General features: G+C 47.8%; 1 protein-coding gene across 4 annotated transcripts in view; it reads right to left on the bottom strand.

The window, feature by feature from the left end:
• Positions 1 to 17,550: 17,550 nt before the first annotated feature.
• LOC137524189 (gap junction beta-3 protein-like) overlaps positions 17,551 to 21,599 on the bottom strand; it is a 33,151-nt gene continuing 29,102 nt past the window's right edge. For all 4 annotated transcript variants that reach the window (XM_068243779.1, XM_068243775.1, XM_068243777.1 and 1 more), the window contains one exon: positions 17,551 to 18,958. In XM_068243779.1, coding sequence (XP_068099880.1) covers positions 18,233 to 18,958 — 726 coding nt within the window. In that variant the 3' untranslated portion in view covers positions 17,551 to 18,232. The remainder of the gene's footprint in view (positions 18,959 to 21,599) is intronic.

Below are 21,599 nucleotides of genomic sequence, written 5' to 3' on the forward strand. Positions count from 1 at the left end.
ATAGGTGCCGTAGTATAGGTAGCCAGCCATAGGTGCCGTAGTATAGGTAGCCAGCCATAGGTGCCGTAGTATAGGTAGCCAAGTACAGGTGGTGCCCCAATATGGGTAGCGAGCTATAGGTGGTGCAGACAGTATAGACAGTGAGCAATAGGTGCTGCAGACAGTACAGGTAATGAGCTATAGGTGCTGCTGCAGTATATCCACCCTAGCGTTAGGAATGAGCTCAGCTCGTCCATGAACGCTGGAGTGGATAGCTCCAACTAGGAGCGGTCTTTTTTAACAATTTTAAAAAAAAAAACATGTAGCTAACACTTTGATAGCTACATGCAGGGGCGTAGCAATAGGGGGTGCAGAGGTAGTGACCGCATCGGGGCCCTTGGGCCAGAGGGGCCCCAAAGGTCCCTCCCTCAACCACAGTATTAGCTCTCTATTGGTCCTGTGCTCATAATAATCACTTCTATAGATACATTGAATAGTGGTAATCATTAGGAAACTGTTCCCCATCCCCCTCTTGCTCCTCTGACACTGTAGTTGCCATTGGCAGGTTTTGGTGCGCAGTATCAATTGTTATGTATAGAGTGCTTGGGGGGCCCCAATGTAAAACTTGCATCGGGGCCCACAGCTCCTTAGCTACGCCACTGGCTACATGTCGTGTCCGATCGCCGCCACTCCCGGCTGATCCGCCGCTAACTACCGCGAATGCCCCCCCCCCCCCCCACCGAGACTCGTGGCGCAGCCTGGCCAATCACCGTTAGGCTGCGCTATGGGGTGGATCGGAAACTCCTCACGACGTCGATGACGTCATGCTGTCATGTCCGATCATCGCCATGGCGATGACAGAAGTCCAAACCGGAAATCACGTTCATCGCTGGATCACGGACGCATAAGTATCGCCGGAAAAAAAAAGTAGACAGTGGAGCCAAGCCAATGGGGGAAGTCATGTAGCTAGCACTAGGCTAGCTACATGACAGAAAAAAAAAATGTTGAAAACAAACCCGCCCACGGCTTCACGGCCGCGGGAATTAGAACACCAAGGTGGATAAAGGTAACCAGGTACAGGTGGTGCCTCAGTATAGGTAGTGAGCTATACATGCAGCAGAATATAGGTACCCAAGTACAGACTGCGCCGTCAGTATAGGTAGTGAGCTATAGGTGCAGCAGGATATAGGTAGCCAGGTACAGATGGTGCTGTCAGTATAGGTAGTGAGCTATAGGTGCAGCAGGATATAGGTAGCCAGGTACAGATGGTGCTGTCAGTATAGGTAGTGAGCTATAGGGGCAGCAGTATATAGGTTGCCAGGTACAGATGGTGCTGTCAGTATAGGTAGTGAGCTATAGGGGCAGCAGTATATAGGTTGCCAGGTACAGATGGTGCTGTCAGTATAGGTAGTGAGCTATAGGGGCAGCAGTATATAGGTTGCCAGGTACAGATGGGGCCTTCAGTATAGGTAGTGAGTGATAGGGGCAGCAGTATATAGGTAGCCAGGTACAGATGGGGCCTTCAGTATAAGTAGTGAGCGATAGGGGCAGCAATATATAAGTAGCCAGGTACAGATGGGGCCTTCAGTATAGGTAGTGAGTGATAGGGGCAGCAGTATATAGGTAGCTAGGTACAGATGGGGCCTTCAGTATAGGTAGTGAGATATATGGGCAGCAGTATATAGGTAGCCAGGTATAGATGTGCCCTTCAGTATAGGTAGTGAGCTATAGGGGCAGCAGTTAGTATATAGGTAGCCAGGTACAGATAGTGCCTTCAGTACAGGTAGTGAGCTATAGGGGCAGCAGGATATAGGTTGCCAGGTACAGATGGGGCCGTCAGTATAGGTAGTGAGCTATAGTGGCAGCAGTATATAGGTTGTCAGGTACAGATATAGGGTCTTCAGTATAGGTAGCAAGCTATAGGGGCAGCAGTTAGTATATAGGTAGCCAGGTACAGATGGTGCCTTCAGTATAGGTAGTAAACTATAGTGGCAGCAGTATATAGGTAGCCAGGTACAGATGGTGCTGTCAGTATATGTAGTGAGCTATAGGGGCAGCAGTATATAGGTTGCCAGGTACAGATGGGGCCGTCAGTATAGGTAGTGAGCTATAGTGGCAGCAGTATATAGGTAGCCAGGTACAGATGGGGCCTTCAGTATAGGTTGTGAGCTATAGGGGCAGCAGTATATAGGTAGCCAGGTACAGATGGGGCCTTCAGTATAGGTTGTGAGCTATAGGGGCAGCAGTATATAGGTATAGGTAGCCAGATACAGATGAGGCCCTTGAGTAAAGGTAGTGAGCTATAGGGGCAGCAGTATATAGGTAGCCAGGTATAGATGTGCCCTTCAGTATAGGTAGTGAGCTATAGGGGCAGCAGTTAGTATATAGGTAGCCAGGTACAGATGGTGCCTTCAGTACAGGTAGTGAGCTATAGGGGCAGCAGTTAGTATATAGGTAGCCAGGTACAGATGGTGCCTTCAGTACAGGTAGTGAGCTATAGGGGCAGCAGGATATAGGTTGCCAGGTACAGATGGGGCCTTCAGTATAGGTAGTAAGCTATAGTGGCAGCAGTATATAGGTAGCCAGGTACAGATGGTGCTGTCAGTATAGGTAGTGAGCTATAGGGGCAGCAGTATATAGGTTGCCAGGTACAGATGGGGCCGTCAGTATAGGTAGTGAGCTATAGTGGCAGCAGTATATAGGTAGCCAGGTACAGATGGTGCCTTCAGTACAGGTAGTTAGCTATAGGGGCAGCAGTATATAGGTAGCCAGGTACAGATGGTGCCTTCAGTACAGGTAGTAAGCTATAGTGGCAGCAGTATATAGGTAGCCAGGTACAGATGGTGCTGTCAGTATAGGTAGTGAGCTATAGGGGCAGCAGCATAAAGGTTGCCAGGTACAGATGGGGCCGTCAGTATAGGTAGTGAGCTATAGGGGCAGCAGTATATAGGTAGCCAGGTACAGATGGTGCCGTCAGTATAGGTAGTGACCTATAGGGGCAGCAGTATATAGGTTGCCAGGTACAGGTGGGGCCTTCAATATAGATAGTGGGCTATAGGGGCAGCAGGATATAGGTAGCCAGGTACCGGTGGGGCCTCCAGTATAGGTAGTGAGCTATAGGGGCAGCAGTATATAGGTAGCCAGGTACAGATGGTGCCATCAGTATAGGTAGTGAGTGATAGGGGCAGCAGTATATAGGTAGCCAGGTACAGATGGGGCCTTCAGTATAGGTAGTGAGCGATAGGGGCAGCAGTATATAGGTAGCCAGGTACAGATGGGGAGATGGGACCTTCAGTATAAGTAGTGAGCTATAGGGGCAGTAGTATATAGGTAGCCAGGTACAGATGGGGCCTTCAGTATAGGTAGTGAGCGATAGAGGCAGCAGTATATAGGTAGCCAGGTACAGATGGGGCCTTCAGTATAGGTTGTGAGCTATAGGGGCAGCAGTATATAGGTAGCCAGGTACAGATGGGGCCTTCAGTATAGGTAGTGAGCGATAGGGGCAGCAGTATATAGGTAGCCAGGTACAGATGGGGCCTTCAGTATAGGTTGTGAGCTATAGGGGCAGCAGTATATAGGTAGCCAGGTACAGATGGGGCCTTCAGTATAGGTTGTGAGCTATAGGGGCAGCAGTATATAGGTATAGGTAGCCAGATACAGATGAGGCCCTTCAGTAAAGGTAGTGAGATATAGGGGCAGCAGTATATAGGTAGCCAGGTACAGATGCTTCAGTATAGCTAGTGAGCTATAGGGGCAGCAGTATATAGGTAGCCAGGTACAGATGAGGCCTTCAGTATAGGTTTTGAGCTATAGGGGCAGCAGTTAGTATATAGGTAGCCAGGTACAGATGCTTCAGTATAGGTAGTGAGCTATAGGGGCAGCAGTATATAGGTAGCCAGGTACAGATGGGGCCCTTCGGTATAGGTAGTGAGCTATAGGGGCAGCAGTTAGTATATAGGTAGCCAGGTACAGATGCTTCAGTATAGGTAGTGAGATATAGGTGCATCAGTATATAGGTAGCCAGGTACAGATGGGGCCTTCAGTATAGGTTGTTAGCTATAGGGGCAGCAGTATATAGGTATAGGTAGCCAGATACAGATGGGGCCCTTCAGTAAAGGTAGAGAGCTATAGGGGCAGCAGTATATAGGTAGCCAGGTATAGATGTGCCCTTCAGTATAGGTAGCAAGCTATAGGGGCAGAAGTTAGTATAGGTAGCCAGGTACAGATGGTGCTTTCAGTATAGGTAGTGAGCTATAGGGGAGCAGTATATAGGTAGCCAGATACAGATGGTGCTGTCAGTATAGGTAGTGAGCTATAGGGGCAGCAGTATATATGTAGCCAAGTACAGATGGGGCCTTCAGTATAGGTAGTGATTTATGGGGGCAGCAGTATATAGGTTGCCAGGTACAGATATAGGGTCTTCAGTATAGGTAGTGAGCTATAGGGGCAGCAGTTTAGCTAGCCAGATAGGTGGTGGTGGGTGCCCAGCAGGCTTACCTCTTCCACGCATGCGTAAAACTGTCTGCGTCTGGCAGAAGCACCTCAAACAATGCCTGCCAAGCTGAGCTGGGAAGATTCCCACTACTGCTTGAGATACAGAAGAGAGTGCTGTCCTACTGGGCCCACCGACAAAACAGCAGCCCTGACTCCCCCCACTACCGAGATACAGAAGAGAGTGCTGTCCTACTGGGCCCACCGACAAAACAGCAGCCCTGACTCCCCCCACTACCGAGATACAGAAGAGAGTGCTGTCCTACTGGGCCTACCCACAGTTTGGCTAAATTAGCTTTCCATGACAGAAATCGTTATGCAATTATTGGAATTCTGGGAAATACCACATTACCAAGACTCAGAAGTATTGGGCCAATCAGAGAATCAGTACTGTACCATGGAAATCGGAAATTTTAGGCGGCCAATCACAAGACTTTGAAGGCTTCCCTTATCCTCTTCCATCAGCTCAATCCAGCGATGAGATTCCCAAAGTGCGGACGCAGTACACCTGCGCCGCAGCATGGACCCGCTCAGACTCCGTTGGAGAAAGCAGAGCCTGAATGGATCCATGCTACTGCGTAGGCAGAGAATGCTCGCATGTGTACAGTAGCGTGAACCCGATCAGGCTTAGCTGTTACCAAAGAAATCTGAGCGGGTTCGTGCTGCGGCGCATGCGCCAGCTGCCTACAAGTGTACCTGGAGAGAAGTGATTCCTTAACAGAACCTTTAATTCCGATAAAGAGACATTTCTCGCTTGATTTTTATCATTGATTCAGTATTATCGTTCCACCAGCTTGTATGATGTGTGGCCATATTATAGGAGCTGCTGTTTTGTATAGAGATTGTTGTTTTGCTGGAAAATCCTTTGCTTTCTGTCTGTATTTGTTTTTTAGTGACTCATGTATCTCCTAACAACTCCACAGGCCTCATGCTGACCAAAGTTCCATGTGTCAGTATGTATTCAGTGTTGCCATGGCAACTTCTCAAACTGAGAGCTGGGGCTCCATCTAGTGGTCAGAAAGCACATCTACAAAACTCAAACTAAACTCACTAATATAAATGGGAAAGTTTGGATGTTTGGATATTTGTTACTCAATCACGCAACAATGGCTGAACGGATTTGAATGAAATTTGGCACACTCATAGTACACTACCTGGAATAACATATAGGAGACTTTATATCCCCATAGCCAAAAAGTGGGCAGAGACAAATACAAATTTCACTGGTAAAATGTAAACTGCAGCCATTTGTTACACTGTTAATGTCAGGGTTCTCAAACTGCACAGTTGGTCACTGGTTGACTAGGATTAATATTCAAAAAAGTGGGTGGAGTCTACAAAAGCCAATCAAAATTCACCTATTGATTTTCAAGGGGAATATTTCATTGCTGCCATTCTTGCATTGTTAATGGCACAGGCCTCAAACTTGGTACAGTTGGTCATTGGGTGACTGGGGTTCAAATTCAGTAAAGGGGCGAAGCCACAAACAGCCAATCAGATTTGTTTCATTTCAATGCAAATTATTGATGCCAAAGACCGCAAAGCTCACAAACTTGGTCATTGAGTGTTTGTGTGTTAGGGTTAGAAAAAGTGGGCGCTGCCAACACTAGCCAAATACATACCCAGGCAATGCTGGGTCATCAGTGGGAGGAGACAAATACAAATTTCACTGGGAAAATGTAAACTGCAGCCATTTTTACACTGTTTATGGTAGGGTTCTCAAACTTTGCACAGTTGGTCATTGGGTGACTGTGATTAATATTCAGAAAAGTGTGTGGAGTCTACAAAAGCCAATCATAATTAACCTATTGATTTTCAAGGGGAATATTTGCTTCCATTCTTGCACTGTTAATGGCAGACGCCTCAAACCTGGTACAGACGGTCATTGGGTGACTGGGGTTCAAATTCAGAAAAGGGGCGGGCCACAAATAGCCAATCAGATTTGTTTCATTTTCAATGCAAATTATTGATGTTAAAGACCGCAAAGCTTACAAACTTGGTCATTGAGTAATTGTGTGTTAGGATTAGAAAAAGCGGGCAGAGCCAACACCAGCCAAATACATACCTGGGCAATTCCGGGCCATCGGCTAAATATTTGACGTGTTTTCTCACAAGTGTTTCATGTGTACATAATATTAACCATTCCATCACCACCTCTCAGCACCAGCCTGTTTGTCTGCTACTTTCTCACATCATAAATCTTAACATGAACCTGAAGTGAAGATAAACTTATGAGATAATGAATTGATATGTCTTCGCCCTGACAGATAACAGGCTTTTAGCTCCTCTTTACTTTTCAGGAAACCCAACTGAATTTACAAGCTGTTCCACAAGCTCTTTTGCTTGGATAGCAATTCATAGGCATCGCATAGCAACGCAAATTTTCGCCTTATTTGCACAAAAATTTGCATTAGATCCATGGTTACAGGAAGTTGTCAAGTCATGACAAAGGTGTTACTAGGCAAATTTGCATAAAAACTTGTAAAAATGTACATGCAAATTTTCACCAAGCAGAAAAATCGTACATGATTTTTTGCAGGCAAAAATGTCACGCTACAGTGGAAATGTAGCCTTATAGTAATTGTGATTGTAAATAACCTGTTATTGTATAAAAAAAAAACAACAACACAGCAATGGTGGCCACTAATGATCCAATCTTTTTCATCCAATCTTACCATTTCTATGTAATATAAGGGAACTGCTTAAAATATCCATTCAGTATATTCACTCAATTTACCCCTATACTACATAGATTAGAAATTACATGCGCAGTGTAAATTGTTGATGCAGAATTCACCACCCTGCCTCTTCATACAGCAGAGTAGGCTATGGGATGGGGTGAGCACATTGAACTGAGAACTGACCTATTTTTTTGACCGCAAATGCTCTTAACCTCCCTGGCAGTATCCCCGAGTCAGGCTGGGGGTGGAAAACCGCAGCTCAGAGCGGTAACCCCGAGCCTGACTCAGGGTAGCCGCCTTATGCGCAGCGGGCATTTTCACTCACCTCCCCCAGCATCCAGGTGCCGGCAGCCATTCTCCTTCCTGTCCTTGGCCACTCTGCATCCCTCGGGTGAGATTGTCTTTTATCGTCATGACGACAGATGGCAATCTCCCTACAGGGTTACAGTGCCACCTGGAGGACAGAGGGTGAACTGCAGCGCTGGATCTAGGGGAGGTGAGTAAGTTCTGGACTGCTACAGATCTCTCTGCGGTGTGATTTTTTCATGGTTTTGGGGTCTGAAAGGGTGCAAAAAATAGTACCGCTTTTAGACCCTAAACTCCAGAAATAATAATACCACTGGGGAGGTTAAAGGGCGCATTCAAAGTATACATGTTTTTGGGAGTGTTTGCGAATGTGTGTGTTTGATAAATCGTATAAACAAGTAGGGATGGTCAATGAGGCAGAGCCGGGACAAGGTCCTCCAGCACCCAAGGCTGAGACACCAAAGTGAGCCCTTCCATCCCTCCCACCCCAGCCGTCACACACTGCTGTTAGACTAAGAGGCTCCCAAACCCCCCCACCCCACCACCTCTAGTTATCTAGCTTGCAGTTACTGCCAATAGGGGAATGACAGCTGAGTGAGTTGTGCGCCCCCTCCTACGCTGCGCCCTGAGGCTGGAGCCTCTCTCACCTCTGCCTTGGCCCTGTGTGTGCCCCTCCTACACTGCGCCCTGAGGCTGGAGCCTCTCTCACCTCTGCCTCTGGCCGGTCCTGCAATGAGGTGCAAACAATCTATTAGTACTACAGCAAGACCCACGGTGTCCGGCAGAGATGGGAGTTGCCTGATGCCGGATACATGTACTTGCTGGTTGCTTAAACCGGCATAAAAGCACTACTACCCCCACCCCTAACCAGCAGGAACTACTCACCAATCGCATAGCTCCCAACGGTCCCTCTTTGGGAGCCCTGTCCCGCTGTCCCTCTTTCCTCCTCATTTGTCCCCCTTTCAGGACTTTGTCCCTCTTTTTATGTAAATATATATATTTCTCTACTAAAAACCGTGATTGATTGACTCTAATATTTATTCCCATCCTTTAAATTGATATATTACTAATTTTAAAATGTTAATATGAAGGAAAACGAATCAGGATAGAAAGGACCAGTGTGGTTTGAATTATAAAATAACATATTTTTCTTATGAAATGACTAGGGGTGTGGTGGGGGCGTGATCAGGGGTTTGGCAAGGGCGTGGCTTAAGTGACCCTCTTTCTCATCTCAAAAAGTTGTGAGGTATGCAATTGTTCGACACACACAAGCAATAGAACACAGCAGTACATGCATCCAGCTACATTTAAATGATCAGCAGGCGCTCGTCAGCCAATCAGGATGCACTGTCATACACCCTTTACCTGCCATACCACATCTAGCAGCCATTAGCATTCAGGTGGGAGGCTTCTGCTCTAGGACACGGCGGACAGGTGAGCGGTTAGGGAGGGGTGCCTGCATGGGGCGGTCCTGCTAGCGACGCAATCTTGCGATTGTGTCCAACTGAAGCCTCCCACCTGAATGCTAATGGCTGCTAGATGTGGTATGGCAGGTAAAGGGTGTATGACAGTGCATCCTGATTGGCTGACGAGCTTCTGCTGATCATTTAAATGTAGCTGGATGCATGTACTGCTGTGTTCTATTGCTGGTGTGTGTTGAATTTAGCATTCAGTATGGAGGCAGTGTTGGTGGGTTTTCTGGATGTGAGAGGTCCAGAGCCTGGGTGTGAGAGGTCCAGGCCCACCTGCACTCCCCTCCAGGTATCGCATGTTGGCCTTGGGGCCCCGGCCAGTGAGAGAGGTCCGGGGCCCCTGGCCATCATGAGAACCAATCGTGTGTTTTTAGGTATGCAATTGTCCAGGCGCTGGCATTTAAGCTCCCAGGGGCTTTCCGGCATCCTCAGTGTCTGTCTCCCCGTGTGTCACCTGACCGACGTCGGGTCGCACGTGACATGCCGGGAGCTGTCCTTGGAGATGCCAGAAAGCCGATCGGAGGTGCAGGATGCGTAGAAGACGATGCCTGGATGATCTGTTGGTAGTCCCTGCTCTCAGCTCTGAACTTTTCCACCAGACCCCCAAAAGCACAGTCCCCATTATCCCTCAGGCATGCCGGTTAGTTAAGACCACAGGTTGCCTGAGTACCGAATAACGGGGACTTTGCTGTATTTACTATACCACCTCGGTGAGATCCGACTGGTCCATTTTCAGGCCGCATACGTTTTTATACAGAAGCAATGAGACAGTCCATGTTTTTTTATACCCTGTTTCAATGCAGTGGCAATTTTTAGCTAAAGAGGTTTCCTGTAATTTCATTTGCTAGTGAACCGGGAAATCCCTGGCTTGGGGGGGCTGCTAAAAAGCTTGGCGTCCAAATCAATTACCTTTCTTGCCACTGTGGAAGCACCGGCCTATAGTGTTCCACAGGCTCGGCTTTACCTAAGAGGAGCCTATAGGCAAAGATGTCCTGGCTCCTTAGACTTCACCCTCCATGAACCTACAAACCGCCACCAAACCGCACCACAAATGTGCTGGCTGGACCAGCTGTCACTTCTCCCTTACTTCCCTTGCCGGTCATAGGTAGCTACAGGTGTCCCTTAGTATTAGGTAGCCAAAAATACCCTGAATAATAAGTAGCTAGAGGTGTCCCCAAGTATTAGGTAGCCAGAGTAACCTCAGTATTAAGTAGCTAAAGGTGCTCCTGATGGAAGGGAGATCTCTGCTGAGAGCAGGGTGAGTAACCTCTCATTTACACTCTCATCAGGACCCTGCATAGGGAAGTAGGGAGAGAGGCATTCGGGGAGGGAAGTGAGCCACCTTTGCATCATCAGGCGCCTGTAGGCAGGTGCCTACAGTGCCTTATGTTAAATCCATCCCTGGTGTCCCCACTTCCCCAGTGTGAAAGTGGCTTATGTCAATATTAGAAACTCTGCTTTTAGTGCTGCAGTTGGCCACATGGTGGAAGCACAAGCTTGACTATACAGTAGTAAAGTTCATTTGAAAATCCACGTCCCCATCTAGTGGCCATTTTTGAAAGGGAGAGCTATACTGTACTATTTACTGTATTGTATCTCTTTGCAGCAGTGATGGACAAAATGTTTCCAGCTGTATTTAAGGCAGTGGCACAGAGGTGGCTATTCAGCACTCTTGCCCAGAAACTATCACAGTATAAGCCTCTGATTAGGAGAGTGAGATTGTGATATTCGCAAGACGGACAAAAGTTACACCTCATCACCTGCAGAGGCGTAGCTAGGCTTTTCAGTGCCCGGGGACAAAGACAATTTTTTTGCCCCCCCCTGGACAAATTGGGCATGGCCAGGCATTAGAATGTGGATGTGGTCATGGGTAGAGCCAAATGTACACATGCCATTTAGATAGCCAGATGTGTCTCCCTATAAGCCAGATGTGCCAGCCTTGTTCTGCTGCTAACACTTTTACAATCCTCTGCAAATGGAGGGAGAGGAGCAGGGGCAATTCGGGCAACCAGCGGGCTGCCTCTCACTCACTTGGGGGTGCAGTGGCCATGCTCTGCGCCCCCTTACAGTTTAATGGGCGCCCAACAGGAAAAAAGGGCGTCAGAGAAAAATAACGTTTTACAAGTGGCGCCCAGAGACTTTTAATGTTTTATAACTGCTTCTCATGATTACACATTATTTAATGATTTATAATCTTTTTAAACATTATTTTTAAATGAAAAACAGTACAATATTTTTTTTTAACATTATTTTTAAACGAAAAACAGAACAATATTTTTTTACAACGTAATTAATGCTTATCACAGGGGGGTCTTAGGTTTAGGCACCACCAGGAGGGTCTTAGGTTTAGGCACCACCAGGGGGGTCTTAGGTTTAGGCACCACCAGGGGGGGTCTTAGGTTTAGGCACCACCAGGGGGGTCTCGGGTTTAGGCACCACCAGGGGGGTCTTAGGTTTAGGCACCACAAGGGGGGTCTTAGGTTTAGGCACCTCCAGGGGAGTGGTTAGGGTTAGGCACCACCAGGGGGGTCTTTGGTTTAGGCACCACCAGGGGGGTCTTAGGTTTAGGCACCACTAGGGGGGTCTTAGGTTTAGGCACCTCCAGGGGAGTGGTTAGGGTTAGGCACCACCAGGGGGGTCTTAGGTTTAGGCACCACCAGGGGGGGTCTTAGGTTTAGGCACCACCAGGGGGGTCTTAGGTTTAGGCACCACCACGGGGGTCTTAGGTTTAGGCACCACCAGGGGGGTCTTAGGTTTAGGCACCACCAGGGGGGGGTCTTAGGTTTAGGCACCACCAGGGGGGGGGGGGGGGGGTCTTAGGTTTAGGCACCACCAGGGGGGTCTTAGATTTAGGCACCACCAGGGGGGTCTTAGGTTTAGGCATCACCAGGGGGTCTTAGGTTTAGTCACCACCGGGGGGCAGGCCCGGATTTATCTCACAGGAGCCTATAGGCACAGATGTCCTGGCACCCCAGACTTCACCCTCCATGAACCTACAAACCCCAGCCGAGCACATGTGTGCTGACTGTCCCAGCTGTCACTTCTCCCTTACTTTCCCTGCCTGGCATAGGAAGCTACTCATGCCCCTTTATTCTGAGGGTACTTCTGGCTGCCTAATATTAAGTAGCTAGAGGTGCCCCCGACTGAAGGCAGAGCTCGTCAGTGGAATGCTGAGAGCAGGGTGAGTAACCTCATATTTACATTCTGCTTGGGACACTGCATAGGGAAGGAGGGAGGCAGGCTCTTGGGAAGGGGAATGAGCCGCCTTTACATCATTAGGCGTCTGTAGGCTCGTGCCTATAGTGCCTTATTGTATATCCGGGCCTGCATGGGAATATATGATTGATACGGAGGAGGTGATCAATTTGCTGGACTTTTTTTCTTTTCTGTTTTAATTTTCAGTTAAAGGGGCACTTTGGTGAAAAGGATGTTGTTCCATTATACCCACAATCATTTGAGTAATAGAGACAACATACATTTCTCCATAGGGCTGCGTTTCTGAAGGCTTCCCACATATAACTGTAAAGCAGATAAATTAAGAGGCAGCTGACTTAGAACCGGTGACATTCTAGTCTGAAGGCAGAAGCATTACCTCTGTACCATTGTACATCGAGTGTAAGTTCAATTGTCAAAACTTACTGGACTTTGAAAACTGCACTTCTGTCTCCTTTCTACATTTGGAGGGCAGAACGCCTGCTTCAGAGGTAGAAGACTGAAGTGCAGTTCTCAAAGTCTAATAAAAAAATTCGCAAGCAAGCTCACAGTAGTAGCATTGGAACAGAGGTAATGCTTCTGCTATTAGACCAGAATGTCATGGTTTCTAATACAGTTTACTCCATGTTATACAGCTGTATCTTAATTTTTCAGCTTAATTGCTATATGTGAGACGCCTGCAGAAACATGGCTCTGAAGTGTGTAAGCTGAGTTAAAAATCAGCCATGGGCAGGGAGAGAAGGAAGGACAATATCAAATAATAGGAGTAGCTTGAGGACTGTAGGACTGGCTGGCTTAAGAACTGCAGTGAAATTGAGATGATAAATAAAATTGCTTATTGTTTACAATATTAATTTATAGATTATTTGGTCAGTGTTTGCCCATTATAAAATCTTTCCTATCCCTGATTTACATTCTGAAATGTATCACTGGTGGTGACATCTTGAAACTGAAAGTTTTTATGCACAGAGGGAGATGCTGCTTGCTTGGCAGTTGGAAAAAGCTGTTATTTCCCACAATGCAATGAAGTTCACAGACAGCAAACTATCAGGACCTTGGTCATGACATCACACTGTGGGAGGGGTTTCACCGCAATATCAGCCACACAGACCGCCCCTGATGATCTAGTCAAGAAAAGGTGACACTTTCTAGTGGAAAAGGGACATCAGCTACTGATTTGGATGAAGTTCAATCTGATTGTGGGGATAATGAAACAGCATGATTTTCACCATAGTGCCCTTTTAACGTGATGTAAAATAGGATGGAGGCAGAGTGATGGCTTGGGCGTGCATGGCTGCCAGTGGCACTGGGACACTAGTGTTTATTGATGATGTGACACAGGACATGTGTATGATGAGCCTGTAGCTCATACATTATACATTAAACCAACATGCAGACAGCCTGTTTCGTACTTTCTGGTCTTCATCAGTGCATGGCAGGCTCTATGGGATAGGGCTTGGACCAGTACTAAGGAATACCCAGATAGCTCATGATGACCCAGAACCACTAGCAGAGCATAAGGGGTTAAAAGAGAAGCCCTCCTACTAAAAAGCAACACTCAATGTAATTTGCCATCTTAAAGCGGATCTGAACTCAGAACTTCCTCTCTGCTCTAAAAGATAAGCAACAGCATAACATTTAAAGCAGCACTACAGCGGAAAAACTGTAAATGTAGAATAGGTGCAAACATATACAAATAAAAAGTACATTTTTTCCAGAGTAAAATGAGCCATAAATTACTTTTCTCCTATGTTGCTGTCACTTACAGTAGGTAGTAGAAATCTGACAGAACCGACAGGTTTTGGACTAGTCCATCTCTTTACAGGGGATTCTCAGGGATATATTTATTTTCAAAAGCACTTAGTGAATGGCAGTTGGTCTGTCCAACTGCCAAAAAAACTGTGTAGAGAGCAGGGAAGCTGTCCAGCATCATTGTTTAAATCCTTTTTAGGGAATATGTTTATACAGAATAAAAGCCTTGCTGAGAATCCCCTATGAAGAGATGGACTAGTCCAAAACCTGTCGCCTCTATCAGATTTCTACTGCCTACTGTAAGTGACAGCATTATAGGAGAAAAGTAATTTATAGCTCATTTTACTCAGGAATAAACGTACTTCTTATTTGTTTATGTTTGCACATATTTTACATTTTACAGTTTTTCGCTGTAGTGCCCCTTTAAATAGAACCCGAGGCGGGGTTCTTACATCGCAATCCTTATACAGAGGCTGGGTCTGTCTATAGAGTCCAGCCTCTGTTGCTAGTTAGTTTCCTTCAAAGCCCCCCCTGCGCGCTGTCAGACCCCATAAAACACAGCCACGCTGGTGACACGCAGCGTGTCGCAGCCGGGTGTGTTTATCTCACTAATGTTAGTCTCACCGCTCCCCCGCCTCCTGAATTGCTCCGGTCCCCGCCCATGTCCCTTCCCTCACTGCTGATTGGAGGGAAGGGACGCGGGCGGGGACCGGAGCGATTCAGGAGGCGGGGGGGAGCAGCCAAGACTGACAGTAGTGAGGTAAACACAGCCGCACAGTGCAGATGTGTTTTATGGGGTCTGACAGCGCGCAGGGGGGACTTTGGAGGAAACTAACTAGCAACAGAGGCTGGGCTCTATAGGCAGACCTAGCCTCTGTATAAGGATTGCGATGTAAGAACCCCGCCTCGGGTTCTCTTTTTTGCCATCTATTCTATATCATCCTGCCGCCACCTGTAGCCCCTCCTCCCCCCCCCCCAAGTGTAAGGAGTCCCGCCCCCTCCCCCAGTAATAGTGTCACCTCACCTGTACCACTTGACTCAGCTCATCAAAGCATATGCCAGTGTCATGTGGAACAGACCCTCACGGAGGATGCCAAGAGTCACACTGGTGGCGAGGGAAGACTTTAAAGGGAACTTGAAGTGAGAGGGATATGGGGCTGCCATATTTACTACCTTTTAGGCAATACCAGTTGCCTGGCAGTCCTGCTGATCCTCTGCCTCTAATGCTACGTACACACATGTGACACACGATCGTTCGTTGAGAACGACGAACGAACTTTGAATTGACGAAAGAACGACCTAAGTAAACTTAGTTTTAAAATGTGTGTAAAGATCTGATCGTTAGAACGAACGTTACATCATGTAAAGCAACTATTGCGCTTGCGCATAAAAATGAGAAATTTCATGGAGAAATAGCGAAATGCGCATGTCAAGTCTAGTACGAACGATCGTTTCCAATGATGTACTACTTTTGCAAACGATCGTCGTTGGTAAAAATCCGCCAAGCTAGATCGTTCGTTTTTAAACGATCTAGCCCGTCCGTCGTTAGACTTAATGAACGTTGGTTGCTTTTTTTTAAACGATCGTCGTTTGAAAAGGATCGGGGAACGATCGTTTCAAACGACTATAGTCGCATGTGTGTACGCACCTTAATGCTTTCACCTATAGATCCTGAACAAGCATGCAGCAGATCAGGTGTTTCTTGTTAGAGAATTAATTACATTATTACCTTAAACTGCAGTATAGTAAAACAGCCACAAGATGTCACTGTGTGTCAAATGTGAAGATGATCTTTAAAGCCAATGGGTACCGGTTTTAAAAATAAAAAGTCAGATACTCACCTAAGGAGAGGGAAGGCTCGGTCCTAATGAGCCTTCCCTCTCCTCTCCCGGTGCCCTCGGTGCTGCGCTGGCTCCCCCGTTCGCGTCCGCCGCCGCAGGGACTTCGGAGGTCTTCGGGAGCACTCGGGCTTCCGAAGACGGGCCGCTCCATACTACGTACGCGCGAGCGTGTCATAGAGGGCGCTCGCGCATGCGTAGTAAGGAGCGGCCGCGTCATTGGGAGCCCAAGTGCTCCCGAAGGCTTCCGAAAGCTCCCTTCGGCTGCGGAAGTGGCAGTATTTGACCGAACTGGTCGAATACTGCCACGGGGGATCCTGCGCGGGACCGGGCACCGGGAGAGGAGAGGGAAAGCTCATTAGGACCGAGCCTTCCCGCTCCTTAGGTGAGTATCTGACTTTTTCTTTTTAAAACAGGTAAACATTTACTTTAAGGAATTGTTATTTCCTCTATTCTCTGTGTTCCTTTCTGTTCAAAAGTAAGCTGCATTACCTGATGGTGCTGTATGATTTATCTCTGCATATGTTTTCTTCAGTAAAGAGCTCTGACTTGTTATTCTGGGTGCCTATATGTGTGTATAGAAGAACACTCTGCTCCATCATTTCTGACATTATTGTCACATCTGACAAGATTAGCTGCATGCTTGCTTCTGGTGTGATGCTGATAATACTGCAGCCAAATAGATCAGCAGGGCTGCCAGGCAACTGGTATTGTTTAAGAGGAAATAAATATGTCAGCCTCCATATTCTTCTCAATACAGTTGTCCTTTAACGCTGAGCAGCACAGGCATGGTGGGAGGCACTTTACACTTGGGGGGGGGGGGGGGGGGGACACCGGCCGGGGGTCCATTGGCCATTGCAGCATTGAACACCGCGCACCCATGGCCGGACTTCAGGAAAGGCCGCAAAGGCCATGGCCTAGGGCACCAGGAAAGCAAGGGGCGGGGTGTGGGCAGCAGGGTGGCAGTAGCAGTTAACCTGACGAACATTCGCCCCGCTACACAGAGTTTGCACATAGCGGTGGGCGACTTCAACAGCCGGATCTGGCACTCAGTGGATGACGGGGCAGTGAATGGCCACTCACCGTGATCTCTGAGCCGCCTGTCACTTACCAAATGTGCTGCTTGCCAAGGAGCTTTCAATCTAATCCCTGCCATCGTGTCACAAACTGTCCTCAGAGGAGCCTGCAATCTACTCCCTGCCATGTTGGGGGGGGGGGTGAGAAGTTTAGGATGCTGACGGTCGGGGGGCAGCTGGTGAGAGTGGGCCTCGGGCGGTAAAAAGTACAAATCCGGCCCTGCGCGCACCTGATCAAGCTCTTGCGAGTAGGGATGAGCAGTGAGATGCAAATAATTTTGAGTTGATTCAGCATTATGCAAATGTATGCAGCTTGAACTTGAACCAATCAAATCCCGCTGAGGTAAAATCCGATTGGTCCATTCTCAAACTGCATAGATTTGCATACAAAATTTGCATAATTATGCATCAACTCAAAAAATGTTGTATCTTTTTGACCATCCCTACTTGCGACCAAGATTTTTCCGCCATTCAAGATCTACTCATTCAACCAACTCCAAAGGATTGATTGGGCGGCCATGTTGTGACACTCAAATCTGAAGGTCGATCAGGACGCAGTATCGAGTAATGTATCCCATGGATTAGATAGGTAGGTAGGTAAATAGATAAATAGATAGGTAGGTAGGTAGGTAGATAGATAGATAGATAGATAGATAGATAGATAGATAGATAGATAGATCCTGCCATGCAGGATGGGAGATATTCCTTTTCAACCAAACACACAGTCTTTATTTAGGACAAATTGAACAGTAAGTCTACTTTATTTGCTTCATAGTCATCCAGTGCATTACCAAGCCAATAAAGTACGGTCAGATCAGTAAGAGGAAGCCCGACCGGGGTTTCCAGTGTTAACTTACAATGCATTGTTCTTAGTGTAACATTTCCCAGATTGCATAGAAAATGTAAGTAACATTCCAAGCTGTAAACAAAGACTTGCAGTGTCCTTCTTCTTCTATTTCCCAAACTTCTTCATTCTTCTCTGGTCACCGCTTCAAAACTTTTCTCCAGCCACTCTCATCTGCTGGGGTGCCATTCCCCATGCTCCCAGGCACTGACTCACCCACCCACCCACCCACCAAACCTGCTAAGGTGCTTTCCAACCCCTCTTTTCCGAAAGGAGACTAAACCTAATTAATTGCATGACCCATCAATTACATCCTTGTCCATATCGTCTTTAGCCTCCCTGTAATTACCTACAATGTCATCACAGGTAAATCTCCCTTACTTCTTCCATTGGCAGTTTTGTCATTTAAAGTGTCAGTTCTTTGTCATGGGTGGTTCTCAGAACTAGAGTTTCAAGCATTTGTTATTTATAGTGTTATATCTGCAGTTTCTGTATGTCCACATTTTGTTGGACATTGGTTGTTGGCGATTGTTAAGCCAGTTATAATAGTTCTCTGCTGCATATTTGCTGTTGTAGGTCATCATACGCACTCATCGTGGTGACTGTAACAGTTGTATAAATAGTGACAGATGCTGTAGAGCCCAAAGATGATGCATGCAAGAACCAACAGGATGGATAAAGACCCAAGGAGGTAGAGGGACATCCTCTTCTCGGCGGGGAACCGGACCAGGCATGTGAAGGGCCCAGGGCACACGTAAGTGGAGCACTCAATGGGATCATTGGGTACCAGCGGTAGATGCCACCAAAACAGGATGTACAGGAAAAACATCTCTCCCACCAGCCGCATAAAGATACAGAACAGGTAGAGGACAAGTAACGTCCTCTGACGGTGGAAATCAAGTACCAAATCCTTGTGGGCCAAGTCCGATGTCCATGTCCCGATAAGAGGACCATCAGTGTGGTCGCCTTTCTTCTTCACTGCGGCCTTGGTCAGGCTGTGTCGAAGCTGAGAGGTGAAGAGCTCCATGAGGAGGACAGAAGCTACGAAGAACACATAGGCGCTGTTCCACAGAGATACCACAGGCACATTAAAGTGGTTGGTGAAGCAGGACTTACGACAGAACTCTGAGGTTTCATTACCACGGCAGTCAAAGTCCAGATCCAGTTTACCCCAGGGGAGTTCAGATACATAAAGGGCGATGAGACGGACCACAGCGAACCCAAACCACATAGTCCTCCCGGTGTAGTCAGTGGTGGCCTCCACGGCAGTTCGGAGGATGGGGATAAGGCCAGTGACCATCGCCATCTGTAGGAAAACAATTCAGTTCATTAAAGAGAATCTGTACTCTCAAATTCTTACAATAAAAAGCATACCATTCTATTCATTATGTTCTCCTTGGCCCCTCTTTGCCGTTTCCGCAGCTCCCCGCCGCCGTGATCCTGGCTGTGATGATTTAGGCAGTGTTTACAAACAAAAAACATGGCCGCTAACCAGTAGGTGATGTTTTTATATATATCATGTTACAGTATACTACAAGTTTTTATTACAAAGAGAATTATCTGCACTCCAGTCTGGGTTTCTCACAGTTCGCAGCATGAGACAGGCAGCTTCCTTCCCGCTCAGAGAGCTCTGTCTGTGAAGAGTAAACAAACCACAGAGAGCGTGGAGGGGGCGTGCATAACTTCTCCCTATCACAGCAGAGGCAGTGCATTCCTTTCTGGCTCCACAAAGCTTGACAAAGAAAAGAAGATTAGATATATTACTGAGTGTGTATCCAGACCACATTAGAACAGGTATAGGAACTTATAGGATACAATAAATAAGGCTGAAAATGTTGTTACATAATCTCTTTAACCACTTGCCGACCGCACACTCATAACGTGCGTCGGCAAAGTGGCAGCTGCAGGACCAGCGACGCAGTACTGCGTCGCCAGCTGCAGCCTAATTAATCAGGAAGCAGCCGCTCGTACGAGCGGCTGCTTCCTGTCAATTCACGGCGGGGGGCTCCGTGAATAGCCTGCGGGCCGCCGATGGCGGCTCGCAGGCTAGATGTAAACACAAGCGGAAATAATCCGCTTTGTTTACATTTGTACGGCGCTGCTGCGCAGCAGCGCCGTAAGGCAGATCGGCGATCCCCGGCCAATCAGCGGCCGGGGATCGCCTCCATGTGACAGGGGACGTCCTGTCACTGGCTGCACAGGACGGATAGCGTCCTGTGCAGCCCAGATCTCCCGGGGGAGCAGGTAGGAGAGGGAGGGGGAGGATTTCGCCGCGGAGGGGGGCTTTGAGGTGCCCCCCCCCGCAAAATGCCAGCCAGGAGGAGCGATCAGACCCCCCCTGCACATCATCCCCCTAGTGGGGAAAAAAGGGGGGCGATCTGATCGCTCTGAGTGCCCTTTGATCTGTGCTGGGGGCTGCACAGCCCACCCAGCACAGATCACCTAAAACAGCGCTGGTCCTTAAGGGGGGGTAAAGGGTGGGTCCTCAAGTGGTTAAAGGGGAACTTCAGCCTAAACAAACATACTGTCATCAAGTTACATTAGTTATGTTAATTAGAATAGATAGGTATTATAATCTCTTACCCACCCTGTTTTAAAAGAACAGGCAAATGTTTGTGATTCATGGGGGCTGCCATCTTTGTCATGTGGGCAGCCATCTTTTTGGTTGAAAGGAGGTGACAAGGAGCAGGAGACACAGTTCCACCTGTCCTGTGTCCTGATTATCCCTCCCAGCTGAACATGCTAGGCTTCAAATGTCAAATTCAAAATGTAAAAAAAAAAAAAATTGCACCAAAACAGCAGAACGAGAACAACAAAATCAAAAATCCCATCATGCTTTGCACAGCATCAGGGGAAAAAAGCCCGGGCAGTTTTCTTCTGTGCAGCTAAAATGAGGCTTGTATAAGAGAAACAAAGTTCTAATGCTGTGAAACTGTTAGGCTGGTTTCACAGTGGGACGTTACAGGCGCACGTTAGAGCAGCCTGTAACGCAGCCCACCGCACAGTACTGAAAAATCAATGGGGCTGTTCACAGTGCGGACGTTGCGTTACATTGTAACGCTGTGTCACAAGACAACGTACTGCATGCAGTACTTTGGACGCGGCTGAGCCGCGTTAGACTGCTTGCACATGCTCAGTAATGTTAGGGAGGAGCGGAGAGCGGCCAGGCACATGGCTAATTAATATGCACTGCACGTTATGACGTGCAGTGTTTACTTCCTGGAGCAGCCGCTCTGTGCGGCGATTGGCCGGCGGGACCACGTCATGCCGCATGCGCACAAGAGTGCGCATCACGGCATCACTGACGTCAGAGTGAGCTGCACAACGCGGCTCACTCTGACGTCCAGATCCAGCACCACCAGGCGTTGAGTTAGGGGGACGTTATGCGACCTTAACGTCCCCTCTAACGCAACGTCCTGGTGTGAAATTAGCCTAAAAGAAACACCAAGCCTTTTCAGTGCTGCTGAGTCGATTTTTAGTCCGGAGGTTCACTTTAAAGAGTGTGTGACTTGCATCCTTCAGAGGCTAAGTTCATAGTTACATAGTTTGGTCAAAAAAAGATATCTGTCTATAAAGTTGAACCAGAAAAAAACGGCTATGCCGCGCAGGAGGATTTCTCAGGCCCTGCTGGGCCGATTTGCTCACTTTTTTTTTGCAACACGCAGCTAGCACTTTGCTAGCTGCGTGTGCATTCCGATCACTGCCGCTCCGTGGTCGATCGCCGCAGATCGCCTCTCCGTGCCGCCCTTCCCCCCCCCCAGACCCCGTACGCTGCCTGGCCAATCAGTGCCAGGCAGCGCTGAGGGGTGGATCGGGACTCCCTTAGACGTCACGACGTCCATGACGTCGGTGATGTCATCCCGCCCTGTCGCCATGGCGACATGGGAAGCCCTTCAGGAAATCCCATTCTTTGAACGGGATTTCCTGATCAAAGATCGCCGGAGGCG

Source organism: Hyperolius riggenbachi, chromosome 7, assembly GCF_040937935.1.
Source record: "Hyperolius riggenbachi isolate aHypRig1 chromosome 7, aHypRig1.pri, whole genome shotgun sequence".
In the NCBI taxonomy this organism is placed as follows: Eukaryota; Metazoa; Chordata; class Amphibia; order Anura; family Hyperoliidae; genus Hyperolius; species Hyperolius riggenbachi.